Source organism: Mytilus trossulus, chromosome 7 (assembly GCF_036588685.1).
Source record: "Mytilus trossulus isolate FHL-02 chromosome 7, PNRI_Mtr1.1.1.hap1, whole genome shotgun sequence".
Taxonomy (NCBI): domain Eukaryota; kingdom Metazoa; phylum Mollusca; class Bivalvia; order Mytilida; family Mytilidae; genus Mytilus; species Mytilus trossulus.
The window spans coordinates 48,146,392-48,173,030 of NC_086379.1; the positions used below are offsets into that span (position 1 = coordinate 48,146,392).

Genomic DNA, 26,639 nt, shown 5'->3' on the forward strand with positions numbered 1-26,639 from the left:
TAAACATATGTCAGAAAGTTTTTTGTAGTCAGGGTTTGAAAGAGAAAACAAATCTCGAGTTGAGATGTGTATCTAATAGACAACATAAAACATGCATCTATTGTGCTATACCAGTTCATAAAAAAATCACTGAGGTCTACTATTGTTTCTATATCAATACCATTTTGAATCATCTTAAATTCGAACTCGCAATATCAGGGTTCACTAGCTAGTAATACAGTTCTTGGACTACTTAGACCACTGGTATCGTTGTTATAGAAATATTGCACTAAATATAAAGTAACTTATTGGAAATATCTAAAAACACGAAAATATCTACAAACACGAACACTTATATTTCCAAAATATAGTCTGATCATGTTTTTTTTTGTTTGACAGACTTAAAATTTGAGCAGACAGATTAAAAGTGTTCTTGGTTTGACTTCTATGTTAATCTAGTTGCATTATATCTATGTAATAAGTTTGGATGTCAAAACATCTGACATGTGTTCGGGTAGTGGGAAATCTTAACTTATAACTGTACATATTTGTTCATACTATTAGGTAATCATGGTAATCTTTTGAAAGGCATAATTTCTGATCTAACCTCATTCAAGCATGTTTTTACATCAAGTCAGCCTCCCACTCCCACTGAATCAGTCGGTTAACATTTTCCGATTATTGATTTTACTGCTGCAACTTTAAATAATCGATTTATTTATTATTACATTTGTTCTCTAACATTAACATAGAAAACAAATTTCATTAAAAGTAAAATTAATAACTGTTATATCTTAAAAATAATCTTAAAATACAAAAAAATATCAAAAGTATATTAACATCCTTAAACTGTTAGATTATATTTTTTGTATAACTTCCTCTAATTCTAAAGAAAAACGTCTAGCGTGACTTAAAAATAGGTATAATTTTGTATTTTGTAAATACACTTGTACATATCTATTTCATTTAAATATTCATTTAAACTTCCGTATATAAGAACACGTTTAAAAGTTTATTTCAATATGGCGATATACAAAGTATTAATTCATTGTACACTCCTGTTTATTTGGGTGGCTAAACATTGTTCTGGACAAGGTAAGTACTTTTGAAAGACACGTTTGATAAAGAACTACATGTTTATTATCTAGTGGAAGTCATTAAGATACTTTAACTAAATTTATAAACAGACAATTTATTTTACAATAAATACCGTATAAGCGGTAACTTCCGATTGGAGAATCTTTTTGTGCCTGAATACAAGAAACCATGAGTAGTCTTCCAGTCCAATAAATGTCAGCTTTCAAACTTGTTTTACCGATTAACATATTTTCTGTGTATCATTATTTTCATTTTATTTCCTGTGTTGAGTAAACAATTTGATATAAATGTATAATCGCAAACAGTATGCAATACTAATGGTTTTATTACTAACCTATTTTACGAGTTTATGTCTAATAGAAGTTAAAGGGAATATTAGCTACGAGATATATAAAAAATCTGAAGTAAGATTTGTTTTTGTTAAATCAATAATGAAAGTGAAATAGTGAAATAATAATTCGCGTAGCAGCCTAAATAGTTCAATTTTGTCATATTAAGCAAAGAAACATGGATATTTACTAATTCACTTGCAAGTGAATCATTCGACCTCATTAAATCAGTATTCATGTGAACTTCAGTTTAACCCCGAGCTAGAGATTGACAACGCATGCATTGTACGTGTACTGGTTGTTTTTTAAGAAAAAGAATGTAAAACAATGGAAGTGAAACTACGGTAAACCATTTGATCACTTATTCGATCCATATGAAATCATTCTTATACGGTTGAATACAATGAAAAACATATATATTGAATCTATAAAATAAAATCAAACAGACTTATAAAAATCCAATTGCACGCATTGATTTAATCTATTCATATCTTTATTTATATTTACATCGCTTATATGGTCATCTGAGGTCAAATCGATAGTTAATTAGATGGCGTCTGTACTAAAATTCACACGAAACGAACTACATATTATCTACCCCATGCGCTATAAACTGTTTCTTTTGGACTTTGGTAGTTCGGATAAATGTTTTACATTGTTATAAATCAAATATGAGAATTTGAGTCAAATCGGTGACCATGAATTTGACAGCTACTGCCCCTTTTACGCATTTAAAACACACACTGAATGTTCAGTCATCTGATCCGTTAATGAGTTATCTATTAATAAATGTTCATTTTTGCTAACAGCTACTATCTTACTTTATCATATCCATAAATAGGTCCAAGTCCATCTTATATTATTTCTCTATCTAATTAGTAATCTGTAATTCTTTATCTGCCTTCAAAATCATTAAAAAGCTATATGACAAAATACCTAAAATTGGTAGCAAAATTCATCTAAAGTCAACTTTGCCTGAAGGAGTTTCTTAATAATTTCAAAATTTATAAACGGACACTTTACAAAAGTTTGTTAAATCATGGCAGTACTGAAGTAATGACCCCTGAGCTGATGATACCCTCGGGGACTGATAGGCCACCAACAGACGTATCGATCCAGTGATGTAAAAATTGAAAACAACACGTTTTTATAATTTCAATGCGTCCGAAGCTCTTTTCTGGATTTACTTTCATCAGGAACGCTCAAAGCCAAACATTTGAAATCCGAAGATGTATAAGTACCGAAACCGTTGATGTCCGTTAGACGTCCGTTCTTATCCGTTAGGCGTCCGTCCATATCCGTTAGACGTCCGTTAAGCGTCCGTTTTATCCATTGACGTCCGTTCTGTACGATGGAAAATTTTGAGCATGTTCAAAACTTTGAACGGACGTCCAACGGATAAAATGTCCGTTGAACGTCCGTTAGGCGTCCGTTAGGCGTCCGTTTTGTACGGTACTCGTCCGTTTTGTATCCGTTACGTGTCCGTTAAGCATCTGTTGGAGATCCGGTAGACCAATTCACCAACGGACGCCTAACGGACGCCAAACGGATAAAACGGATGTGAAACGGAAGGATAACGGATAAAACGGATGCCTACCGGATGTAAAACGGACAAATGCCAATTGAAATTTCTCATGGTTTATTGCCTTTAATTTTTAGTTGGTTTATTGCCTTTAATTTTCAGAATATTTTGTTTGTCCGTTTTATCCGTTACGCTTCCGTTAGGTGTCCGTTTTATCCGGTACTCGTCTGTTGGATGTACGTTCGACGTCCGTTCTGTCCGGTAAGTATCCGTTTCACGTACGTTCAATGTCCGTTGTGTGTCCGTTAGGCATTCGTTACATGTCCGTTAGTACACCAACGGACTCCCAACGGATAAAAATTTTGTCAACGGATAACTTTTTTTATCCGTTAGGCGTCCGTTCGAGCTATCCGGTTAGGTGTGACCGATCCGTTGGGAGTCCGTTGGTGTACTAACGGACATGTAACGAATGCCTAACGGACACACAACGGACATTGAACGTACGTGAAACGGATACGTACCAGACAGAACGGACGTCGAACGTACATCCAACAGACGAGTACCGGATAAAACGGACACCTAACGGAAGCGTAACGGATAAAACGGACGAACAAAATATTCTGAAAATTAAAGGCAATAAACCAACTAAAAATTAAAGGCAATAAACTATGAGAAATTTCAATTGGCATTTGTCCGTTTAACATCCGGTAGGCATCTGTTTTATCCGTTATCCTTCCGTTTCACATCCGGTAGGCATCTGTTTTATCCGTTATCCTTCCGTTTCACATCCGTTTTATCCGTTTGGCGTCCGTTAGGCGTCCGTTGGTGAATTGGTCTACGGGATCTCCAACGGATGCTTAACGGACACGTAACGGATACAAAACGGACGAGTACCGTACAAAACGGACGCCTAACGGACGCCTAACGGACGTTCAACGGACATTTTATCCGTTCAAAGTTTTAAACATGCTCAAAATTTTCCATCGTACAGAACGGACGTCAACGGTTAAAACGGACGCTTAACGGACGTCTAACGGATATGGACGGACGCCCAACGGATAAGAACGGACGTCTAACGGACATCAACGGATTGAAAAAAAGTTATCCGTTAGGCGTCCGTTCGAGCTATCCGGTAAGGTGTGACCGAGGCTTTATGTTGGCGTTTTGTGTTGACAAGTCAGGCTCTGAACTGATATATCCTGTTGTTGTATTATTTTGCTATAGTAAATTCTGCTTATATGCGTTGTCTTTATGCCTTTTTGGGTTTCTTTATTATTTCTCTATTGGTTTCTATAGCGATTAAGATTATAACACAATGTTGGCTGCTGTACCCTTATTTTTGAACATTTTTACCTATAGCTATAATGTCTGTTTGTTTTGTTCACGCATCGTTGCCAATAAAGCATCAAATTATGCAACTATGTTTTGTATTAGGACAATAGTTATCAAAGGTACCAGGAATATAATTTAGTACGCCAGACGCGCGTTTCGTCTACATAAGACTCATCAGTGACGCTCATATCAAAATATTTATAAAGCCAAACAAGTACAAAGTTGAAGAGCATTGAGGATCCAAAATTCAAAAAAGTTGTGCCAAATACGGCAAAGGTAATCTACGCCTTGGATAAGAAAATCCTTAGTTTATCGAAAAAAATCAAAGTTTTGTAAATGAGACAACTTAAGACAGGCATATGAAGAGCAAGAGGGTTGAAATATGTTGTTCAGCACTCAACCCTTTTCTTACCTAGGCCAGTATAGTAACAACATAACATAAGAACAAGTATTTATAATAAGTTGAAAAAGGCTTACATCATCAGATCAAGTACACACAAGACTGGATTTTTAATTGTTATATTCATATATTGTTGATAAGACGCCAAGTGAGAACATAGTAAGTAACAATTTGCCCGATTATAAAGTAAGTAAATATTTTGTGTACGTTCAGATTATTTATATACATTCTCATAACAAACTGGATACAGTATTAATACAAAACATTTTGAAATGCACAGTCCTTATACTTATAGGTCGGTGTAGTAGTCTGTGTTTAAACGGTGGAACATGCAACAATTCTTTATGCATATGTCTGGATAGATACACAGGAAGAAATTGTGAATATGAATGTAAGTTGTTAGTTTACTATTATCAGAACTATACATGTCTCTGGTTATTTTCATGAAATATACAAAGAAAATGAAAATTGAAAATTAAAAAAAATCACTTATATGATAAGAAGATCATTTTACATATGTTTGTTTATATTTGCAAATATATTACAGAATGTAATTTCAAACGGAGTTTTTTCTGTCTTTTATAGTGACTATTGTTTCTAACAGAATCAAAACACCACTAATATTTGTGTTGAAATATTCCTTTTAGATTTGAAACGTTACACTACATACTTTAAAATTGTATCGATAAGCTATATTTGAAATAATGATATGTTAGGTTAAAATCATCGTTGAGATATTTAAGTTTTTTCCAAACTATCAATAATTTGAGTGAAGAAGACAAAAAAAAACCAGGCAAAGTTAAACGAACCATTTTAGAGGTGGATAGTAACTATTATGTTATGTATTGTGGTAGTTTAGTTTTTTTTAACTGAAATAACTGTTTCACCTATAAGTTATGTTCAAATATATATAAGCCTCATTTTGAGATCTTGTAATTGATATTAGATATGAGCAGCAGCTTTAACCAAAAGGATATTGTACCGACATCAAACAACTTTGTGAAACACATTGTGTAGTAAGAATTTCTTGGTAAAACTGTTATTTATATTAAAATTGAGAAAGGAAATGGGGAATGTGTCAAAGCGACACAAACCCGACCTATTGGTTTACACAAATGATATCGGATATGTTCCCTTACAATCCCCTTCCCTTTCATGCATGTGACCTAATGAATTAGACTACTTACCGGATTTGTTATCACATAAGCAACACGACGGGTGCCACATGTCGAGCAGGATCTGCTTACCCTTTTGCCAAACAAATTGACCACAAGATGTAACAAAATGGATCTTGTTATTTATTCAATATTAAACAGAAAACAATTAACTTGCGGTAAAGATGTTATACCGCAAACATAAGGTGAAACAAATTTTGTACACCAGATCCTGATTTCGACACTAAATGTATCTTCAGAGATGTTGGGGACCAACACGACACTTGGAAGGCCATATAGTTTACCTCAATTAAGGACTGACTCCTGAGTTAAAAGAGTCAAAACAGGATGAACAGATCGTATAAACCGTTGGGAAAATATGATACAAGCCCAAACGAAAAATATAAACAAGTCTAAATTGAAAACTACGTTCAAACCTATGATTGCTTTGGATAAAAAACGCAATTTTTATACGTGTGTTTGTTAACCAAATTTCGTTGCAGAAGGGTCTAAATACAGCACAAACAGCATGTTCCAAAGAGACCAAAAAACGTGAAAAAGTGTGTATTAACAAAACGCATTTGACTTACAACTGATGTTTTTTTTTAACCCTGACGACTGTCATTGGTGATTGCCAAAAAAATTGATCACAAGATGTAACAAAATGGATCTAAATAATGATGTAATACTATGTTTGCGTTTTGCATTATTTTAGATTTTGATATTCAACTCTCAAGAACAATACACTTAGAAACGGCAAATGAGAGCAGCGATCTAAGTATACCATATTTCAATAAAAGTATCGACACAAAGACATCTCTGTATTTCAAAATCGAATCGGAATACGAATGCAATGTTACCTTTTTACAAGAGGGAGGCCATCGTACTGTTCAAATTATAATGAAGGACAAGGAGATCGACGACATGATTATAAGAAACGATTCAATTATCCATATCAGCTTCCAATTTCGCAAATTCAACATTTCCATCCGCAGGGAACAAGATGGTTTTACATTGGGAACTGTTCAGAAAGTTGATAGAAGATTTTTAAGGAAAACGATATATACAGAGGGAAAAATCACTAACCAGGCAATCTTTTCATCTGCACGAAAAACAGAATGGACATTTTATGAAGCAGGTAGTACTTGTATAAATCTATATTGTTAAATTGTATTTAATGTATCAAGATATTCATTTTAAATTTGTTGTGCAAGACTTTGAATATTCACTAGAGTTGAAGCTATTGCTATTTTAGTTGGATGGAGTATGGTTCATGTTTCAGTTGAAATTGTTCATCTCTCAGGTCGGTACTGTTTTGGTTTACAATTTGTATAGAGTACTCTATTGATGAAACACACGTCTGACATACTCATTTATCAGCCTTGTTCCATTGATGAGTTATATTTTTAATTATGTATATTGATTGATATTATATTGTGATATGCTTTAACACTACTATACAATGCTATTTTGAGAACTGACCCCGTGCATACATGTCTAATCCTACAACATTTTAAGTGGTCCAATCAGGCGAAAAAATACATTCTAGTGGCATTGACTGGTATCTGTCTTTATTGTTTTTTTCTTTTATTGCTTAAATATGAAAATAGATTGGCAAAAACTGTAAACAGAAAACATGATTAATAAATCAAAAGTACATTTAGATCTGCTCTAATCACCGAAATGTGACAGAAGCATTGCAATGACTCCTTGTATAAAATAATTGCCCTTAAATGATGATTGTTTTGACTAATAGTATTATTTTGAAAAAATATGATAGTAAAAGAAAGAAACTGTAAAAAGTTAAATCACAAAAATTCTGAACTCTAAAAATTTAAAACAGATTAATTGTAAACGATTAGACACAGTTTTGTGTATCAAAGTATAATACATTAACAATTAAGTGATACAATGAGCATGCAGTATTATTTAAACACATGGAATAAAATTGAAAATGTAAATGGAGAATGTGTCAAAGGGACAACAACCCGACCAAAGATTAGACAAGAGCCGAAGAACACACATGGTTCTTTAATGCAATGAGAAACTCCAGCACCCGGAGGCTAGCTTCAGATGGCCCCTAAACAAAAAATGTGTACTAGTTCAGTAATAATGGACGTCATATCAATCTCCGAAATATAGTCAAGAAACTAAAATTAAAAATCAGACAAGACTAACAATGGCCAGATGCAGAGGCTTCTGACTTGGAACAGACGCAAAAATGCGTCGGGTCAGAATGTATTTTGATATCTCAACCCTCCCCATATACCTCAAGCCAAAATAGAAAAAACAAACACACAACAATACACACAGTTAAACTCAGTTCAAAAGAAGTCCAAGTTCGATGTCAGAATGGGTAGCAAAAGAAACTTAACAAAATGACAATGTTACATAAATTAATAAAGGACTACTCGCAGTTTACCGACATGCCAGCTGCAAACCTCAATTAAATTAATTGAAAGATTATGTCTTCATGCTATGAAAATCAAGTACAATACCTCTCGTACATTTTCGTAAGGGGTTTAGTATCATACCATCATAAAATATATATGAAAAGAACATAACCTGTATCATGACAACAACTGGTTTTTAGAATAAATGTGTTTATTTTCGATACAAAGATCCTATACGTAAATTATAGTAAACCACATTAACTGTTTACTGTGGATTCATTTTTTTCGTGGGTACCAATTTTCGTGGATTATGGAAAGCTTGCAAGTTCGTGGATATTTAATTTCGTGGTTTTGCCGAAGTCTACATACAAGCATATAGACAATTTGTTATTCGTTGAACTTTTAATTTCGTGGTTCGCCAGTACCCATGAAAGCCACGAAAATTGGTATCCCACGAATAATAATGAATCCACAGTATACAAAATCAGTTCAAACACGTATTTAACCCGTACAAAAGTTTGTTATACCACATCAGAGTCGATACGATTTCTCATTGATATTTTCACGTTGTGTATAGTTTCGTACCGATTATCGGGTTGTCTGCATATTGATATTGTAAAATATCAGTTGCGAGTCACAAAATGAAGCTTTTTGTCGAGTGAGCGAAGAGAACGAGATCAAAAAGCTTCATATTGTGTCGATCATCTGGTATTTACAATATCAGTATGCAAATAACCTGATAAACGAGTTATCGGGCCCTTTTTGCGTTTTTTTTTTAATGTTTTCCTAGTTCACCAGAAAACGTAAGTTGATTTGATAAGTTTGGGTGAAATTTATAAACGTCGGTTCACACATTATGACGTCGCTGATATGTCTAGGTCACAGTTATTTAGACCGGGCATCGTTTTTGACGTCACAATGCCGAAATATGGAATCATACTAAGAGCTGAGCAGAGTTGTAAAGACAGTTTGACGACCGATAAATTCAATTTGTCTATTAACTTTATAATTAATATTCCATACTTAAAATCAATCACGTTTCAATTATGTTTTCTTGATTAAGGAATTAATAACAATTGTGTATCTTTTTGCAGATGCTGTAACTTCCATGTCAACAAAAATATTCGAAAATCCTGCTCTTATTTGTCCAATACTTCCACAATATAACTACATGCCATTGCATGTCATTTTTCTGAATAGGAGTTTACAATGTAGTGGAAAAATAGGGATTGAAACAACATGCAGTACACGGGGCATTAATATTGAATACAAATGCAGTGAGGAAAGAGGTATGTTCCATGAATAAGTTGAAATGTTCAGTGAACCCCTTTTGATACAATACATCACGACTATCATATTTCAAAAGAGGGACGAAAGATACAAGAGGAGCAGTCAAATAACTATAGAAAAAAGCATTAAAAAATGAGAGAAGAAAATGTTACACTACACGAAGGCTACAATAAAAAACTTTGGGAACGATGAAATTCATTTGAAAATCATAAAACCCTAAATTGACAATAAGATAACACTATAACACTATATACAGTTTATATGTTTAAACAGTTAAAATCCAAAATTCTTTTAAATGCCGTTACGTTGTCAGTAATAGTCCTTTTCAACATCTCTCGACACCGACTAATGACACCTACAGTTTACAGGTAAAATGGATGGGTCGTCTCAAAGACAAAAACCATCATGATTATTATCACATAACATATTGGATTGGCGGTTTTATACTGTTTTGACTATATAGTTTAAGAATATATATCAACCAAATAAATAAATAAATATATGTATGGTGGCCGGATGCGGCCATTTATTTCGCCTTTTAGCGTTTTCGTGACTTCTTCTTTCATTTGGAAAACGCAAAATTGGGATTTCGAGAAATCGAGTAAGCAAAATCGAGAAATCGGGAAATCGGAAAATCGAGAAATTGGGAAAAGATACGATCGGGAAATCGAGAAATCAAGAAAGCAAAAACGCAAAAACACGAAAGAGAAAAACACAAAAACGCAAAAACGCGAAATGAATTCTCGATTTTGCGTTTTTGCTTTCTCTATTTCTCGGTTTCCCAATTTATTGATATCTCGATTTCCCGATTTCTCAATTTCTTGATTTCGCTTTCTCGATTTCTGGATTTCCCCAAAAACTGCATCCGTTTACCAGACATGTGATTATGTGAGTCTTTCGTATTTTTTAGGTCGAAGGAAAATATCACGTTTTTTTTTTTTATCTTCTCCATTTCAAGATATCTTGTTCGAGTTAAAGTTTTTCCTTGATGAATTTTGAAAAAAAAAAATTATAATTGACCCCTCGTTTCAATGTTACAACATTTATAAGCAGTGATTGATGAATACAGAATTCAAGTGGAACACCAAATTGGTGAATTGAAATGATACAAAGTATTGAGTACATTATGGAGGCTTCCAATGCCAAAAATAACATTAATTAAATATTAACTACAATAAAACATGATTTGTTCTTTTCGTTTTCCAAATTCAACCAGTACAGCTAGAAGCTAAACGTTTTATCCTTGTGAATGATTGAAAACAATAAAATCAATAATGATCTCCTTTATTTTTTATTTTTGAGACGACCCTTCACGTTTTACCTTTCGTAGTCGTTCTCAACTGTAGGTGTCGAGAGATGTTGAAAAGGTCTAATATGAGTGTTGTTTTCCACTTGTTTGATGTGTTTAGGTTTTCATTTTGCATTTCATAAGATGCTTTCCGTTTTGATTTGTCATGGGAGGTTTGTTTTTCATTTCACTTTTATTTTAATAACACCTAATAGTTTATCTTTTTAGTAATTGCCTTATATAAAATGGTTTAAACAGATTTTTTAGTTTTGTGTATCGAAACATGCAAAAATGTAGGAAAGCTTTGAAAATCAAAACGATCAGCAAAGAGACCTAAAAGAATAGCTATATGATTCAAATCCATTGGATAACTCCATGAAAAAGTTATGTCTTTAAATAATGATTTTGACTAATTTTCAAGTTTATGCCTATTATTTCAATTTTTGATATTTAACCGATTCAGGCTTTTAAAAATTTCTTGTTTATGTTGAGATGATAAATTACTTTTTAAGACTTGCCAAAATGTTTCAAGTTTCAGGCAATATATGCCTTTATTTTATCCTTATGATTATAAAGAGGATAAACAATACCAATAGAGCAATAAAAGTCACAGTCTAATAAAACAACTCAAAAAATTGATCGGTTTGGCTTTGTTAAAACTTCATACTTTCAAGTTATATCATTTTATATTTAAAGTTTCTTCGGTGAGAAGAAATGGGACTGATATAGTCTTCGTCGTGAAAAAAACTAAATAGTCACGAATATCTTACAATATCTTATCTTATAATTTTGTCTGTTTGTCTTTGTAATTTTTTGCCATTGCGTTGTCAGTTTATTTTCTATTTATGAGTTTAACTGTCTCTTTTGTATCTTTCGTCCCTCTTTTACAAGCCTCTTTGTTGAAACAAATGTTTCTAGAATGAGAGGCGAAAAATAGATGACGTTCAAACTCCTTAGTCGAAAATGAAATGATAACGCAATTACTAAAAAAGAAAAAAAAAAACCAACTAAAAAAACAACATAAAATTAATGATTCTATGAATAAGTAGATGTCTTCTACCCATATTTTGACTATTTTATTTATTATGTCTGTTTAATTCATTGTAAATATAACGGAATTTGATGAGACTGTCAACAAAGTGAGAGGTTTAGCGCTTTAAAGAAAAGTTTATTCCACTATTTTCTACATTTGAAAATGCCTGTACCAAGTCGGGAAAATGACAGTTCTTGTCCATTGGTTTTTGATGTGTATTGTCATTTGATTTTGCCATGTGATTAGGGACTTTCCGATTTGATTTTTCTCTTAGTTCAGTATTTTTGTGATTTTACTTTTTAATACAAAAACACCGTGACTATCATGTTTCAAATTACTATAGAAAAGCACGCGTTTCACTTTTATATTATATTCAGTGTTTGAATTGCGAGCAATAATTCAAAAATTGGCACAAGCAAAAATTTTATAAAATGTACAAAATTAGAAATAACGATCTAGTAGGTATATACACTATGGCTACAATAAAAATATATTGAAAAATCCTAAAAACAACCATTGTGTCATCAGTAATAATAGAAGTGAACGGCATTTCTTGATGGAGAGTTGCTGCTGTCAATTTGGGATCTGATAATCATAAAGTTGAAGTCATCTCCTTTACATGAAATATGTACGGAAGCTTTAATTAAATTATAAATGTGTTTCAATCGTTCGAATTCTCGTCATTAGGCTGTTTTGCATTTGCTTTTTGATATTCTTGTCTTTCGTTTTTGCTGGTGTGCTGTGTCTGTATTCCTTTTTGTTTTTCTTCGTTGCCACATTTTTTTGTTTTATGTTGATAAAGATTTTAAAACAATTTTGACTTCTGTACCTTGTTTTACATTTTTAAATGTTATGTTTGGTTTTTTTCTTCACACATCTTTGTCAATATAATGGAATTGTATGCAACTGTCAAACAAGTGGTAGGTTTAGTTAGATATTAAAACAGGTTTCACTGACTTTTTCTGTAAAATCTCTGTATCAAGTCAGAAATTTGACAGTTGTTATGCATTCGTTTTATGTGTTTGTTCTTTGGATTTTGCTATTTGATTAGAGACTTTCCTTTTTCATAATTTCCTTGGATTTTTGTAGGTTTTCATCTTACTTTTTTCTCGTACCTCGATTGTTAGACTATCAAGAGTGATTTATTGACGTATTTTCACTTTAGCACCACAATATGCTTTACTGTCAAGTTTCCAGTTGATACAATTTAGATGTTTCGAGGATCAGACATCAGACATTTTTAAAATTTGCCTTTCATGACTTATCACAGAATTTAACACATTTAAGCATTATGAAATAAAAGACTTAACGTGGCTTGTGTCACTAGAGGACTTGGAAATACTGCTGTCAGAAGGAATTAAGCTGAACATCATTTGTTAAAACTGAGAATGGAAATGGGGAATGTATCAAAGAAACAACAACCCGACCATAGAAAAAAACAACAGCAGAAGGTCACCAACAGGTCTTCAATGTAACGTGAAAATCCCGCACCTGGAGGCGTCCTTCGGGTGCGGGAATTCTCGCTACTTTTAAGACCCATTGTTTGCCTTCGGTTGTTGTCTGCACTATGGTCGGGTGGTTGTCGCTTAGACACATTCACCATTTCCTTTCTCAATTTCATTATATCTTTCATATTTATTTGATGTCGAAAACACACAATGTATAGTTATTTCTTGTAACACTTAAAATGTGCAATATTCGCAATATTCACTTTACTGCAACGACCTTTTTATATGTTGTATTGTTTAAAAAACAGTATTGATATATTTTGCAATCATACATCCTTTTCAGAAAAATGTTCTGATTTCAATGATATACTTTGGATAGCAGCCTGTCACACAACAACCGACAGAGATTGTAAAAGTTGTAAAATAAGGAATTATAAACGTTACATTCCCAAAATATGTCAAAACTTCATGACAATTGTAACTGATGATTCGGTAATTGCTGCAGATAACTGCTTTGAGGCATCAAAGTATCTGATTTTATGGCATGAAATAAGAGGTAAAGTAAGAGACTTTAATTAGTTTTAACATTATATTTCAGTGACTAATTACTTAGAAATCTTTTAAACAATAATGGTGGATATTAAAAAAATCATACCAAATCTTCTTTTTAAAATAACCATAAAAACTCGAATTGCTGGATTGTGATCTGTTAATGGGATAACACAGTATCTATTTTTATATTGTAATTCTTTTATTTTCTATTATCTAAGCGAGTACAACGATAACCTACAATAGCGTATAGGTAACCAACCTGTCGCAAAAACATATAATCCGAGGTTGACAAGTCGGGAAAAGTCTATGTATCCTTTTGTTTGTGTTTGCTTCCAATTTGTTTTACGCTACAAATTAAAAAATTTCTAATGCTGCCTATAAATTTAGTCGAAGTAGTCCAAATCTTGGTTATTTCAAAGGAACGGGCATATAATGGTAATAAACACAAGTTGAGAAGATTGTATCAAATTCAAGAAAGATCGAGACCGTGTGCCGGCTATGTCGACTGGTTTAACGTCCTCTCATCGTCGTAAAACCAGATTAAGCCTACTATTCTCATCGACAAATTCCTGATTCGATTGATGAATATGAGAGTTATTTTCCAAAAATCAAGTTTGTTAATATATACGAGCTCTTGGTTATGTCGGTTGTTATGGTCTTTACTTTTTAATTTACTTTGGAGTATTGCAATTTTGTCTTGTTTATATAAAATTTTTCTAAGATGAAACATGTTTAAAGTGTTTAGTTTGTTTGGTTATTTTACGCTTTAATCACAAATATTATTTTATTAATTGTTCTGTCTTGTGTTTCAGACGTATTTTCTCAAGATCAGTCTTCATCACAAAGGCCCTTACCAACTGCTAAGGATTTTACTACAACATTTAGTGATAGTGAATCGTATACATCAGGTAGTAGCATACTATTCGTAAGTAACAATACGTAAAAAAGCGAGGCAATGGCAGTTTCTTGTTTGCGATGAAATAAGCAATAGAATTTAAGCCAAAAAAATCTATACATGCACATTGCAATTATTCAAGTTTGATAAGATTTCTCTTTTGTGTAAATCAAAGAAGTGTTTGCCGATCGAATTTCCCGTTCGACTTTCAATAAGAATTTAACAATTTCATTTATGTCAAATGACAACTATAGTTCATATCTGATATTAACTTTGTATAAAAAAAAGTTCTACAAATCAGCAAGGTAATTTCAATAGTTATCAAAGGTACCAGAATTAACATTAATGATATTTATGAAAAGCAAGGAAGGCAAAAATTGTAAAATAAAAAACATTTTTAAATCAGTGTTTTGATTTATGATTGCCTCTCTGTTTGTGTCATGTTAAAGATTTGTGCTGTTAAATTTAACTGAGGGTCGCTCGTTACCTTCAATTAATGTCATACATTATACCTACTAAATTCATCAAAGTAACGAGTGCTTTGTTCGATGTAAAGGTGTATATTTTTTAAACAAAATGTGTAGTTACTCTGATTATTTTATAGCTCAAGAAAAAGATATATAGTAATCATGATATATTTCATTTTTTCTGTCGTTTTTGGGTAAAGAACAGTCGCCATCAACAAGATCATTACACACTACAAGGTCTGCAACACCAACATTTAATAACGATGTATCGTTCACATCTACAGGTAACTTTTGAGAAATTAAGAAACAAAATGGGTCTATCAATACCAATGGTACGTTAATCATTAAAAACACAAGTGCTGCAAAACACATGTCCTACCTCCATGACAAACGTGTTGTTGTCCCCGCAGATTAAGCCCTCAAACAACATCGTTTTTGTGTGTTAATCTCATTAAATAAACTGCTTGATAAATGAATTAGATATTGACAATTCATATACAAAATCAACATATATATATACTCTTACGAAACTTACTAAATAGGAAATCCTGGATAATCATAGATCTGTTTTATGTTCCTTTAGAATTGCAGCAAAATATGACGAACGGGATCGTCCAGCATGCATTTGATACTTAAACTACATAATATGGCCTTGCAAACTACGATATATTGCTGGGTCTTCCATGTGCTTCATGTGCTCCACGAAAACTCTTTCTAAATTATTAACATAAAGAGACAACAACCCGACCATAGAACTGACAACAACAGAAGGTCACCAATAGGTTTTCAATGAAGCGAGAAACTCCCGCCCCGAGGCGTCCTTCAGCTGGTCCCTAAACAAATATATACACTAGTCAAGTGTTCTATTTCATCAGCAATCAAAGCAGGGCTCCATAGTTATTTTGAGACTGCCTTTTCTAGAGGTGGCGTGAATCAGATGTGGATACTAGAAAATTGCAAAGATCGTTTAGAGTACAAACAATCTAAGATTATCTCAGCTTGCATTAGTATTAAATTATTTGACTCTTTTACACTTTACCCAAGTTTGCCCTATTCCACCTAAAAGAAAAGAAAAAGAGATGATCTTGCTTTGTTTCATAAAAAAGAATGGCGTACGGAGATAAAAGTATCTTGTCTTGGGGAGGGATAACTACTACATTGTAAAGAATCACTATGCTTCAAACAAACAATTCTCTGAAACACAATATCAAGCTTATAGATAATAACATATTCGTTATTTTTGGAGGACATGTTTTAACAGAAAATTCGGAATTCATATTGAAAACAATTGTGTCTTTCTTCTTGGCGACTTGTTTCTCTATTATTAATATGCTGACTCAATACAAGAACTTTTAAGAAAGATAGAAGTAGGCACTTTCCTTTAACTTTACGTTCCGGGATCCGCTATATAGATGATGTACTCTCACTAAATAATACAAAATTTGGTGCTTTTATTGAACGACTCTATCCCTTCGAACTATAGATAAAGGATACTACAGATACAGTTAAGTCTCCCTAATATCTTGACTTACATCTAGAAAAAACCAATGAGGGTCGGTTGAAAACAAAGCTTCACGACAAAAAAGATGATTTTGCTTCACAATTGTGAACTTTCCATTTATAAGTAGCAACATTCCAGCAGCGCCTTCATACGGAGTATATATCTCCCAATTGAAACGATATTCCTAGGTTCAGTTTGTATTTTTATCACGATTTCCTTGATAGAGGGTTGTTTTCCACAAGGAAGCTATTAAACCAAGAGTTTATAATGGGGAAGTTTAAATTATTCCTTTTTAAATTTTACGGACGCCATCACGAGTTGGTTACCTTTGCACGATAAAAGGACCCTAAATGATGTATATACACCATATCCACTTCATAAACATGCTTTTATTAATTTAAACAATTTTTATTAAAATTATTCGTAAAATGATACATTGGGCGTGAACACATTCTTTTTTTTCTTGATTTATCAGACATTGTGAATTTCATTGTCGTTACGTACCATATTACAAAATCGACCTTAACAGGAAAAAGCACATATTTCGAAGTTTAATTTTTACTGCCCTATTTATCGACGGGGAATTTCGGAAATGCATGTTATCAATCATTTCAGTACAGAACAACACACTACTAAGCTGAGGTACAACTCCACAGTAAGCAAAAAATAATTGAACCACAAAATGTTTAATAATCGTCTAGTCCTAACTTTCCAATACATTCAGACATCTGTTTGTGTCATACATGTGCATAATTATGTATGTTTTCAGTAGCTTCCATAGATTTGCTTTTCAAAAGTGAAAATAGTGAAATATATTTCATTTGTTTTGTATCCATGACATCATTCGTTTACCATAAAATATTGCAAAAAGGGGGATGAAAATTCCATTTATTCCCTTAAAATTTGGTTCAGAACAGAATTTTAATTCCCTTGAGTGATACCTCTCCAGAAACTGTTGATACCATTCTACATCAAAAAAGGGTGACTTTCACTTAATCTTTTTCGCAAAATTTAATCACAAAGTTCGTGTGACAAAAAGTTGGTTAAAAACATTACAGTAGTTTGCCGGATAAATGTTTGGTATGAATATCTAAATAAGGACTGCCATACAGAAAACAACCCATATTACGTACATTACAAAATTTTGATGTCCTATAAACCCACTTTGAAGGCCTTTTCAGTCATCAGCTATCCAAAAATGAATGTTATTGCACAATAAGTCTCATATTTGAAAAATCCACTGAGGCCAAAAATGCGAAACTAAACACCTAACTGTTATATGCTACCTGATGATACCTTGAATATTTCGAATAGCGCATGCAGTGTCATACGTTTTTTGATTGAGTTAAGTCTGCCAATTGATATTTTATCGTATGTTTTTCTATGTTGTGATGTTATGCTATTGTTTCAGAAAAAGGGATAAGGTTTGGATCCATTAAAACGTTTAATCCCGCTGCAAATGTTTGCACCTGTCCTAAGTCAGGAATCTGATGTACAGTAGTTGTCGTTTGTTTATGTAATATATACGTGTTTCTCGTTTCTCGTTTTGTTTATATAGATTAGACCGTTGGTTTTCCCGTTTGAATGGTTTTACACTAGTAATTTTGGGGCCCTTTATAGCTTGTTGTTCGGTGTGAGCCGAGGCTCCGTGTTGAAGGCCGTACTTTAACCTATAATGGTTTACTTTTTAAATTGTTATTTGGATGGAGAGTTGTCTCATTGGCACTCACACCACATCTTCCTATATCTATCAACACAGGTGTATATAGGTGCTCCGGAATGGTAAAACGTTTCTCATCCGTAAATGGTTACTCGTGTTGCTTGTGGGTATAACACTTATGAAAATATTTTCGCATTCTATGATGTCACAATCGAAAACTAAATAATAAAGGACTCTGGCTACGAAATATGAATTATTAACTTGCAAGTGAATAATTCATCATTACTTTTTTATACTTTTTTTTATATAAATCTGTGTTAATTTTTATACAGATATTCAAAAGCAGTCATCAAAGTCATAATATCTGTAAATCATTCGACTGGCAGATATATATTTCAACAATTTTTACAATTTGCAACCCGCTATAAAGGAAATCATGCTAAGAGTCGCAAGATCTCCATATGCAGCTGCTAGAATTTTGCTTCCCAACAAAACATACAATGGGAATTTATATGCTAAGTATATTTCGCAAATGAAAAGAAGTACCAAGGAGCTATGGAACAATGTTCTTTGTTGGTTAATTATATAATGATAAAGTATCTCACCTTGAGGGGGGGAATAACTTTACCAAGAAGAATTATTGAATCACATTATACCAGTTGCGTTGCTACGAATAACAATAGAGATAGAAAGAGATAAAAGGAACATAATTCAAAAAAAATATATTTCAATAAGTGTAGATATACTAACTTTAGATTTCTTTCCAGGTTTGATTGTTGGAGCATCTGTATCTGCTGCAATTATTGTAATTTTACTGATTTGTCTTTTAGTAATTTTAAGAAGAAGGTAAATATTAGTAATATTTATTGTTTTGTACTACTATGACTTCAATAGTGCTAGTTATTTAATCTTTATGTCTCTAAAGTCTCTGGTTGAATCCGCAAAATGTGAAAGGGGCACTAGCTATCAAAAACATGTTCGCCGATTTGACCCAAAATTCTCATATTTTATTTGTAACAATGTGAAACATTTATCCACATCACTGAAAGTCTAAAATGAACAGTTTACAGGTCATGAGATCGATGATTTGTAGGTTCTTTACGTGTGTATTTTATTCTAGACGCCATCTAACTAACAAACGAGCTGACCATCGAACACTTTAAATGACTATATAAGCGATAATCATAAATATAGATATAAAAAGATTAAGCAACTCGTGCAATTAAATTTTTTAATGGTATGTTTAATTTCTTAGTATAGATTGAAACTAGCTGTTAATCATTGTTATACCTGTATACGAATGTTTTTTTGTTGATCTAATCAGTTAATCAAATGATATACCGTTGCTTCAATTTCAATGTTCACATTCTTTTCCATTTATTTAATTACTTTGCACAGAAATTCATGTGTTATCCATCTCTAACCGAGCGGATAAATTGAAATGCACATACATACGGATTTCATAAGGTCGAATTATATTCTTACATACTAATGGACGGGTTGTATGCGTTACAACGAAACAAAATAGGTTTGTGTTTATACCTTTTTTTTTCGATTTTTGAAATCATCTGGAATTTTTCGTATCATTGGTATTAAAAAAAGAAACTAAAAAATAAGGTGTGGCATGCTAAGCGATCTTATCCGCCAATCTATTGAACTCGATATAAAAGAGTTCTTTCGGGTGATCAGTGCTTGTCATTTGTTGTTAGAAAAAATCTTTGTAACAAGTTTTAACCCGCAAGATTTTGTATGGATTGACCTATCCCAAGTCAGAAGCCTATAATTAAGTGGTTGTCGTATGTTGCTGTGTTGTATATTTGTTTTCCATTCATGTTTTTTGTACATAAAGTAGGCCGTTAGTTTTCTTGTTTGAATCATTTTACGTTTGTGATTTCAGGGCATTTCTAAATTTGACTATATGGTTTGGGGTTTGTTAATTTTTGGAAGCAGAACGTTGAACTAAAACTGCTAATTATGACTTTCCTTATTGACAATCACACCACATCTTCATTTTTCGATTCCATTTTATTTTAATTTTGCTTTGATTTTAAATTTCTTAAGCAAAACTCTATTGCTGATCGTCGTTTTAGAATGGTGTGCATGTTTGCAATATAAAGCTTTCAATTTATCTCTAAAAAAGGTAATAACAAAATTACCTAACTATGAAAATTAAAAAGGAGAATTCTATAAGATACTGCAAAAAACAAATGCTCAACTACATAAACCAACAAAAAGACTGAAAAAACTAATATTCCTGACTTTGTACAGTCATTTACCGACGAAATTAAAGCTGGATGCGATCTCTATCAAAGCTCTTGTGGCAAACCAATCTGGAAATAAATCGAGAGAAAAGTGTTAGAGAACATCAACAACGTGGCTAGAAACACATATCATACTGTTGTCATTTGTATGACCTTGCTGGTCCGCATTTTCCATTTTGTCTACAGTTTGGAGTAAAAATCAGTAAACATTTTTATCCTTTTGTTTCAATTTCAATATTGTTTTCCTCATAAAACAGCAATTAGGATAGATCATTTTTAAACAGTATTTACAGTACATAGAATTGACGACAATAGTTCATACAAAAATTAAACATTTCACTTGCTAGTCCTGATAAATCCCATACCCCGCACCGAAAGATAGTCGCTAATAAAATCTAGTATATGATTATCTACTGGCATATAAATTACTGTTTGAAGTGATACTTTTTGTCCTGTATTGGTATTACCTAAAATGCCCCCAAAGATAGTCTATTTAATTATATGGATAAACTTTGACTTAAACCCTACAAATGAATTATAAACTGATATTCAATAACATTATCAGTGAATTTACAAGTTATAATTAGTTTTATAAACTCATAGTTTATTCTTCATAAAGATGACAAAACATAGAATTGAAGAAAAGAAATCGTTTAAAGGACAATTAAAAAAACTTATCATCATTTAATCTTTGAAACATGTGCTTTCAGATCAATAGAAACGAAATCAGCAAAAAAGAACCAACCCGTACATAACTTTAAAGATGGAAATGATCACACCGGACGTCAGAATATTGGTTTATCTATACAAGGGGATTTGACAGAATACAATGACTTGGCCATGTATCGTGATAGTCATCAATATGAAGATCTTAAATCGGCGAGAACAAAACCACAAGAGACAAGCTATGATTATATCGACCCTCATATTCACAAACAAGAACCAGATAATTGTAAAACTGATAAGATAAACTCTACAAAGAATGCATGTGCTGAATTGATTCACGATTATTTAGTATTTGACCCGAATGAAAAAAAGGTTGCGTCAAATATTGGACGGGATTTGCGACACATATAAGACAATATCTGAACATGTCTGACTTCCTTGTTCCGTTGTTAAGAAGTTTTTGATTCAATTATATTTTTGGAAATTTAAAGTTTTAGTATTATTTAAAGTTTATAATGCACCATCTTTTTCCAATTCAATGCTCATTCCTACCCCCCCCCCCCCCCCCCAATAAATTAATATTTAATTTAAATGTTCAACTAACCTAACATTTATGTTGTCCATAATCACATTAGTCAAAGAATATCCAATTAAAAAAAAGAAGAATCAAATTGTCACAAATATGAAAGATTATATTAGAAAGTAGTCACTTATTGATCTTTTTTTTTATTACCAAAATCATATCTAAAACATTTGGATTTAATTTTAGTTAACACAGAGTCTCATGGGGGTAATTTCTTTTCTGATAACACTATATTTCCAACCTATGGAAACGTTTGAAAAACCAACATTTGATTTCCTAATTTCCCAGTTTAAAACTTCGAACTTATTAAAGATAATAATTAATAGAAACATTCGTTTGTTGTTCTGTCTAGTTACAGCGTGTTTGTGTACATGTACCTTCTGAGAATATTTAAATGTCAGCACTAGAACATTAAGTGTATTTTTATATCATCCTATTTAATTGATATGGAGAAGGAAGCATAATCCAATATAATTCAAATAAAAGGAGCATCTTATTAAATTTATATGTAAATGGAAGTATACAGAACAGCAATAATCTGTAATTGGAAGGATGACAGAGACATTTTACTGTTGAGTAACAGAGTTAATCTCCTTACTATACTAGTCAACAAAAGAAACGACAGAAGACTTTTTTTTCTAATTAAAGATAAAGTTTTCCGTTCATTGGACCAATATTGAAGGTAGTAATACTTAATCATTACGGAAATATAAATCCGTTTAAAAATAAATTTTTCTTTGCTTTCGTGACGTTTTTTCGCGATTTTTTTTTTTGACAAAAGTTACATAAAACGACAATTTTAAAAACAGAAGTTCCAACTAATGATACCAACCTCTCATTTAAAAGTAAAGACAATGTTTGCCATCAATTTGTTTTTAAAAATCATACAGTTTTTTCGTTTATTTGTTAAGCAAATCATTAAAAATGTATACATTATCAACTGATTTACCATAGACAGTATGTGTAAAGTGATATTCAATAAGCGGTAACAATCTTAAAAATGATCCAAAAGGTTCCAAATTTACTGTGTGCTGTTTTCATATCAAAATCTTTCATTTGAGAGGAAAATAAATTTTTTTTTTGCATGTTTTGAGATTTGAGACGAAAAAAAAATTCGTTTTTTCCCAAAAATTTGAAAAAAACAATATTTCAACCAATAAGTTACAACATGAACATAATTTGATTATCATATTGAATATTTTTAAACAAATTTGAAATTTTATTTAGAACTTAGAAAAAATATGTATCGATTTTTATTCACCATCCCGCAAAACTAATTTGCACCCTATGCTCGTTTACACGGAATTTAGATACTTTCCGACAAGTTGTTTTGGTTTTCATTATCACATGTGCATACATTGCAAATGAAAGCTTTTTAAAATAGTGTATCTCATTTTGTTTTATATCTAATACTTTTTAATAAATTATTTTTCAAAGTCGTGTATCGTTTATTTTGTTGACAAGTATATATGCAAAACAGTTTTTGTAATAAGTTATTATCATCGTATTGTATAATCTGCAGCATAATATACTGTCTATTGAACAATACGACTGGGTTTTGACATTTGAAAACGGCAGGGAACATTGTGCCATTCTAGTAAAGTAGATAGTAACAGAAAGGAATTTATTTTTGAATATTTGCATTACAGTCAGTTTTTTCATCTAGCAAAAGAAAGCTAAAAAAGAAAAGTGACTTTGTTTGCTGTAATCTTTCAATTTTCACCAATTTGTACTGAGTAATTTTCATAAAATATGAAAAGAAAAAAATTGTTTTGAATTAAAGATCTTTCCTGTTACTGAAGATAGATTTTTTCATAGTACCTACAAATTGGATTAAATGCATTGCAAAATTACATAAGAATGCATAATACTTAAGTATGATTTGGCAGCGGTCAACCGGGCTTGCTCGAAAATTCCACCTGACAACCGATCAGACAAAAATTTTAAGTTGAATCAATGCAGACAAGATCATTAACTGGTGCTCATTAGCTAGTAGATACATTTGTCTTTAGAAATACAACTGACATATAAGGATCGTAATGGTGCTATGTGGAGACTTTTATCAGTTTTCAAGAGCAAAATTGGCTGAGCGTCATCTCTAGAATGGCTTCCATTTCTACGATTGTGAAAATGAACTGGCGTAATGGGGAGATAATTTTGAAGAAGTAGAATCCTGACTGTATTTATTGTCTGTGTACCTTACTCCAATAGGTTAATAATTTGAATTTGAAAATTTAAATTCAAACAGCATGTCGAATGGGTTTGCTTAACATTGGCCTGTTTTCCTGCCAAACATTTAAGGTAGAAGTCAACCGGGATTTATCTGTCATTTTTCAAATTCTAATATGTTTTTTGTATTAGTATTTAACTTTAATGTATTTTTTGGATTTTTTCTCTGTATCATAACTTACTAATTGTAGCAATCAAATAGTAAGGTTAGAATTCGTGATATCTTATCAGAAAGCAACGATATATCTTCTTTCACAAAGGTGGGTTTGGGAGTAGACATGTATTTATAAAGGTTACTCGGGAACACGTGTATTTGTTTATTTTAAACACGTGTGTTTAAATCAAAACATGTTTATGTTTAATTTGATTGAACTATCAGTAAGTTATTACCGGTTTAAGTTATATCAATAATGATAACTTCATGCTAGAATTTTAGCGCTAAAATTATATTAAGATAGTCTAAAATTGTCATTCGAGGTTCGCCTATCCGACAGAAAGGTTCGTGTTTCTTAAATCGCCACTTGGTAAAATGTCCGAATCTTCTCCACGTCTGGAATTGAATGAAGATATACTACTTGAAGGAGATAATAGTTTACCACCACCTAATATTCATAAAGCAGCTGATAAGTCGTCTGATTTGGTAGATACTGTGGAGCTTTTTAAGACAATTTTAGACAGCAAATTAGGTAGGTTGAAATATGAACTCATACAGGAACAAGATTGCCTTAAGAGAAAAATTAAGGAGGACGTAACTCTAAAATGTAAGGGGGAAGGAAACAGAATTCAGTACACCTTTAACGAGGAATTATTAGACACTGTTAACAAACTTTCAAATTCATCCCTAATTCCAATACACAAGTCTATTAATTAGTTCTTGACATAACTGATAACATCAAAAGCCGTAATAAGAAAATTCGCATAGCTGATGCTTTCCCTGCTGGTTTGGGAACCGTTAGGGAATACGAATCCAATGCCATGGCTTCAGATTCTGAAGATGAGAGAAAGATACGACAAGCTATCCAGACCAGAGCTATCCGTACCTCCAAGGAGAAGTCTAAATCTCGCCAGCAACCTTACCCTAAAGAGCCTATGACTCCCGTAATCGAAAATGTGGTTATAATGATGTCAAAGTTCTGTTACATGGAAATTGAAAGTAGAATTGAGTGGGATATTCCCATTACAGCGTACAAACCCGTCGAGGTTTTATCAGAGTTAAAGTTCTGGTTAGAAAATGTCACTATGATTAACTATCGTAATTTATGTCATTACAGTAAATCTTCTGTTGTCAAATACTCAGATGCTAGTAGTATTGCCGCTGGTGCATACACTGTTGAATCCATAAGATGTGGACGACATGTAGTGAAACGGTACAAAGCTCCACATGGAGAGAGCTGAAAGCTATAGAGTTAGCCCTTTTTTTTTTTATCTTTTAAGAATAGTTTTACAGGAAAAACTATGAAGTGGTTTACTGACAATCAAAATTGTGTCAAAAGTGTTAATTCGGGAAGTATGAAAGAAAATCTTCATATTATAGCAAAATCTATTTTTTCATTTTGCATTCAAAAAGGAATATCAATTGACATTCAATGGATTCCCAGAGAAGATAATGAAAAGGCTGATTATATCAGCAAAATGGTTGATTTCGAGGACTGGGGAGTCACACATATATTTTTCAATTTTTAAAATGATATGTGGGGTCCTTATTCGATTGACAGGTTTGCAAGTGTCGAAAATAGAAAAGTTATGAGATTTTACTCCTTATTTTGGCAACCTGATTCTGAAGCAGTTGATGCATTTTCTCAAGTTTGAACCAATGAAAATAATTGGCTAGTTCCACCAATTAATCTTGTGATACGATCGATTAAACACATTATAGCGTGTAAAGCTCGAGGCACGTTAGTTGTGCCTAAGTGGATTTCTGCTGCAGTCTGGCCTTTGATATTCGATAAACATTTGATTTATCAAGATTACGTAAAAGATGTTATTGTGTTTAAAAAAACCTGATGGTATTTATAAGCAAGGTTCGAATAAGAATACGATATTCGGAATTGAACCGTTTGGTTCGCCAGTTTTGGCTGTTTTGCTAGATGCATCTTAGACATGACCCTAATATATGTAGATATATTTTAGCAGGCATGGTCTGTTTGGGACATGACCCTAGTATATGTATATTGTAGCAGGCATGGTCTGTTTGTGACATGGCCCTAGTATATGTATATTGTAGCAGGCATGTTTTTTATGTTGACATGGCCCTAGTATCGGTAATGATATTGTAGCAGGCTTGGTTTTTTATTTGACATGGCCCTAGTATCTATAATGATATTGTAGCAGGTATGGTAATTTGTTTTACAGTACATGGCCCTAGTATCTATAAAGATATTGCAGCTGGCGTTGAAATATTTGAATATATATTATATGTTACTCTGTGTATAGAAATCTGAAATATGGGAATAATTCGTCCTCTGTATATGTATATAAAATGTATTTGCAATTTTACGTTTTTCAGATATTTTTACAGTCGGACATTGGTCAGACTTTAATTCACAAGTTGCCTCTAAT

General features: G+C 32.4%; 1 protein-coding gene across 1 annotated transcript; it reads left to right on the forward strand.

Moving 5' to 3' along the window:
- Window positions 1-977: 977 nt before the first annotated feature.
- On the forward strand, window positions 978-21,783 carry LOC134727086 (uncharacterized). The gene is made up of 9 exons (XM_063591474.1): window positions 978-1,074; window positions 4,956-5,051; window positions 6,530-6,952; window positions 9,302-9,496; window positions 13,610-13,822; window positions 14,631-14,726; window positions 15,381-15,464; window positions 19,109-19,187; window positions 21,313-21,783. The coding sequence occupies exons 1-9, from the start codon at window positions 1,002-1,004 to the stop codon at window positions 21,677-21,679; spliced, it is 1,626 nt and encodes a 541-aa protein (XP_063447544.1). The 5' UTR covers window positions 978-1,001; the 3' UTR covers window positions 21,680-21,783.
- Window positions 21,784-26,639: the final 4,856 nt, after the last annotated feature.

Bases quoted from the DNA above. Each gene is read 5' to 3' on its own strand.
- LOC134727086 (XM_063591474.1), top strand. From the start codon at position 1,002: ATGGCGATATACAAAGTATTAATTCATTGTACACTCCTGTTTATTTGG. The intron at 6,953-9,301 runs GTAGTACTTGTA...ATCTTTTTGCAG, and splicing joins ATGGACATTTTATGAAGCAG to ATGCTGTAACTTCCATGTCA. The intron at 15,465-19,108 runs GTAACTTTTGAG...ATTTCTTTCCAG, and splicing joins TGTATCGTTCACATCTACAG to GTTTGATTGTTGGAGCATCT.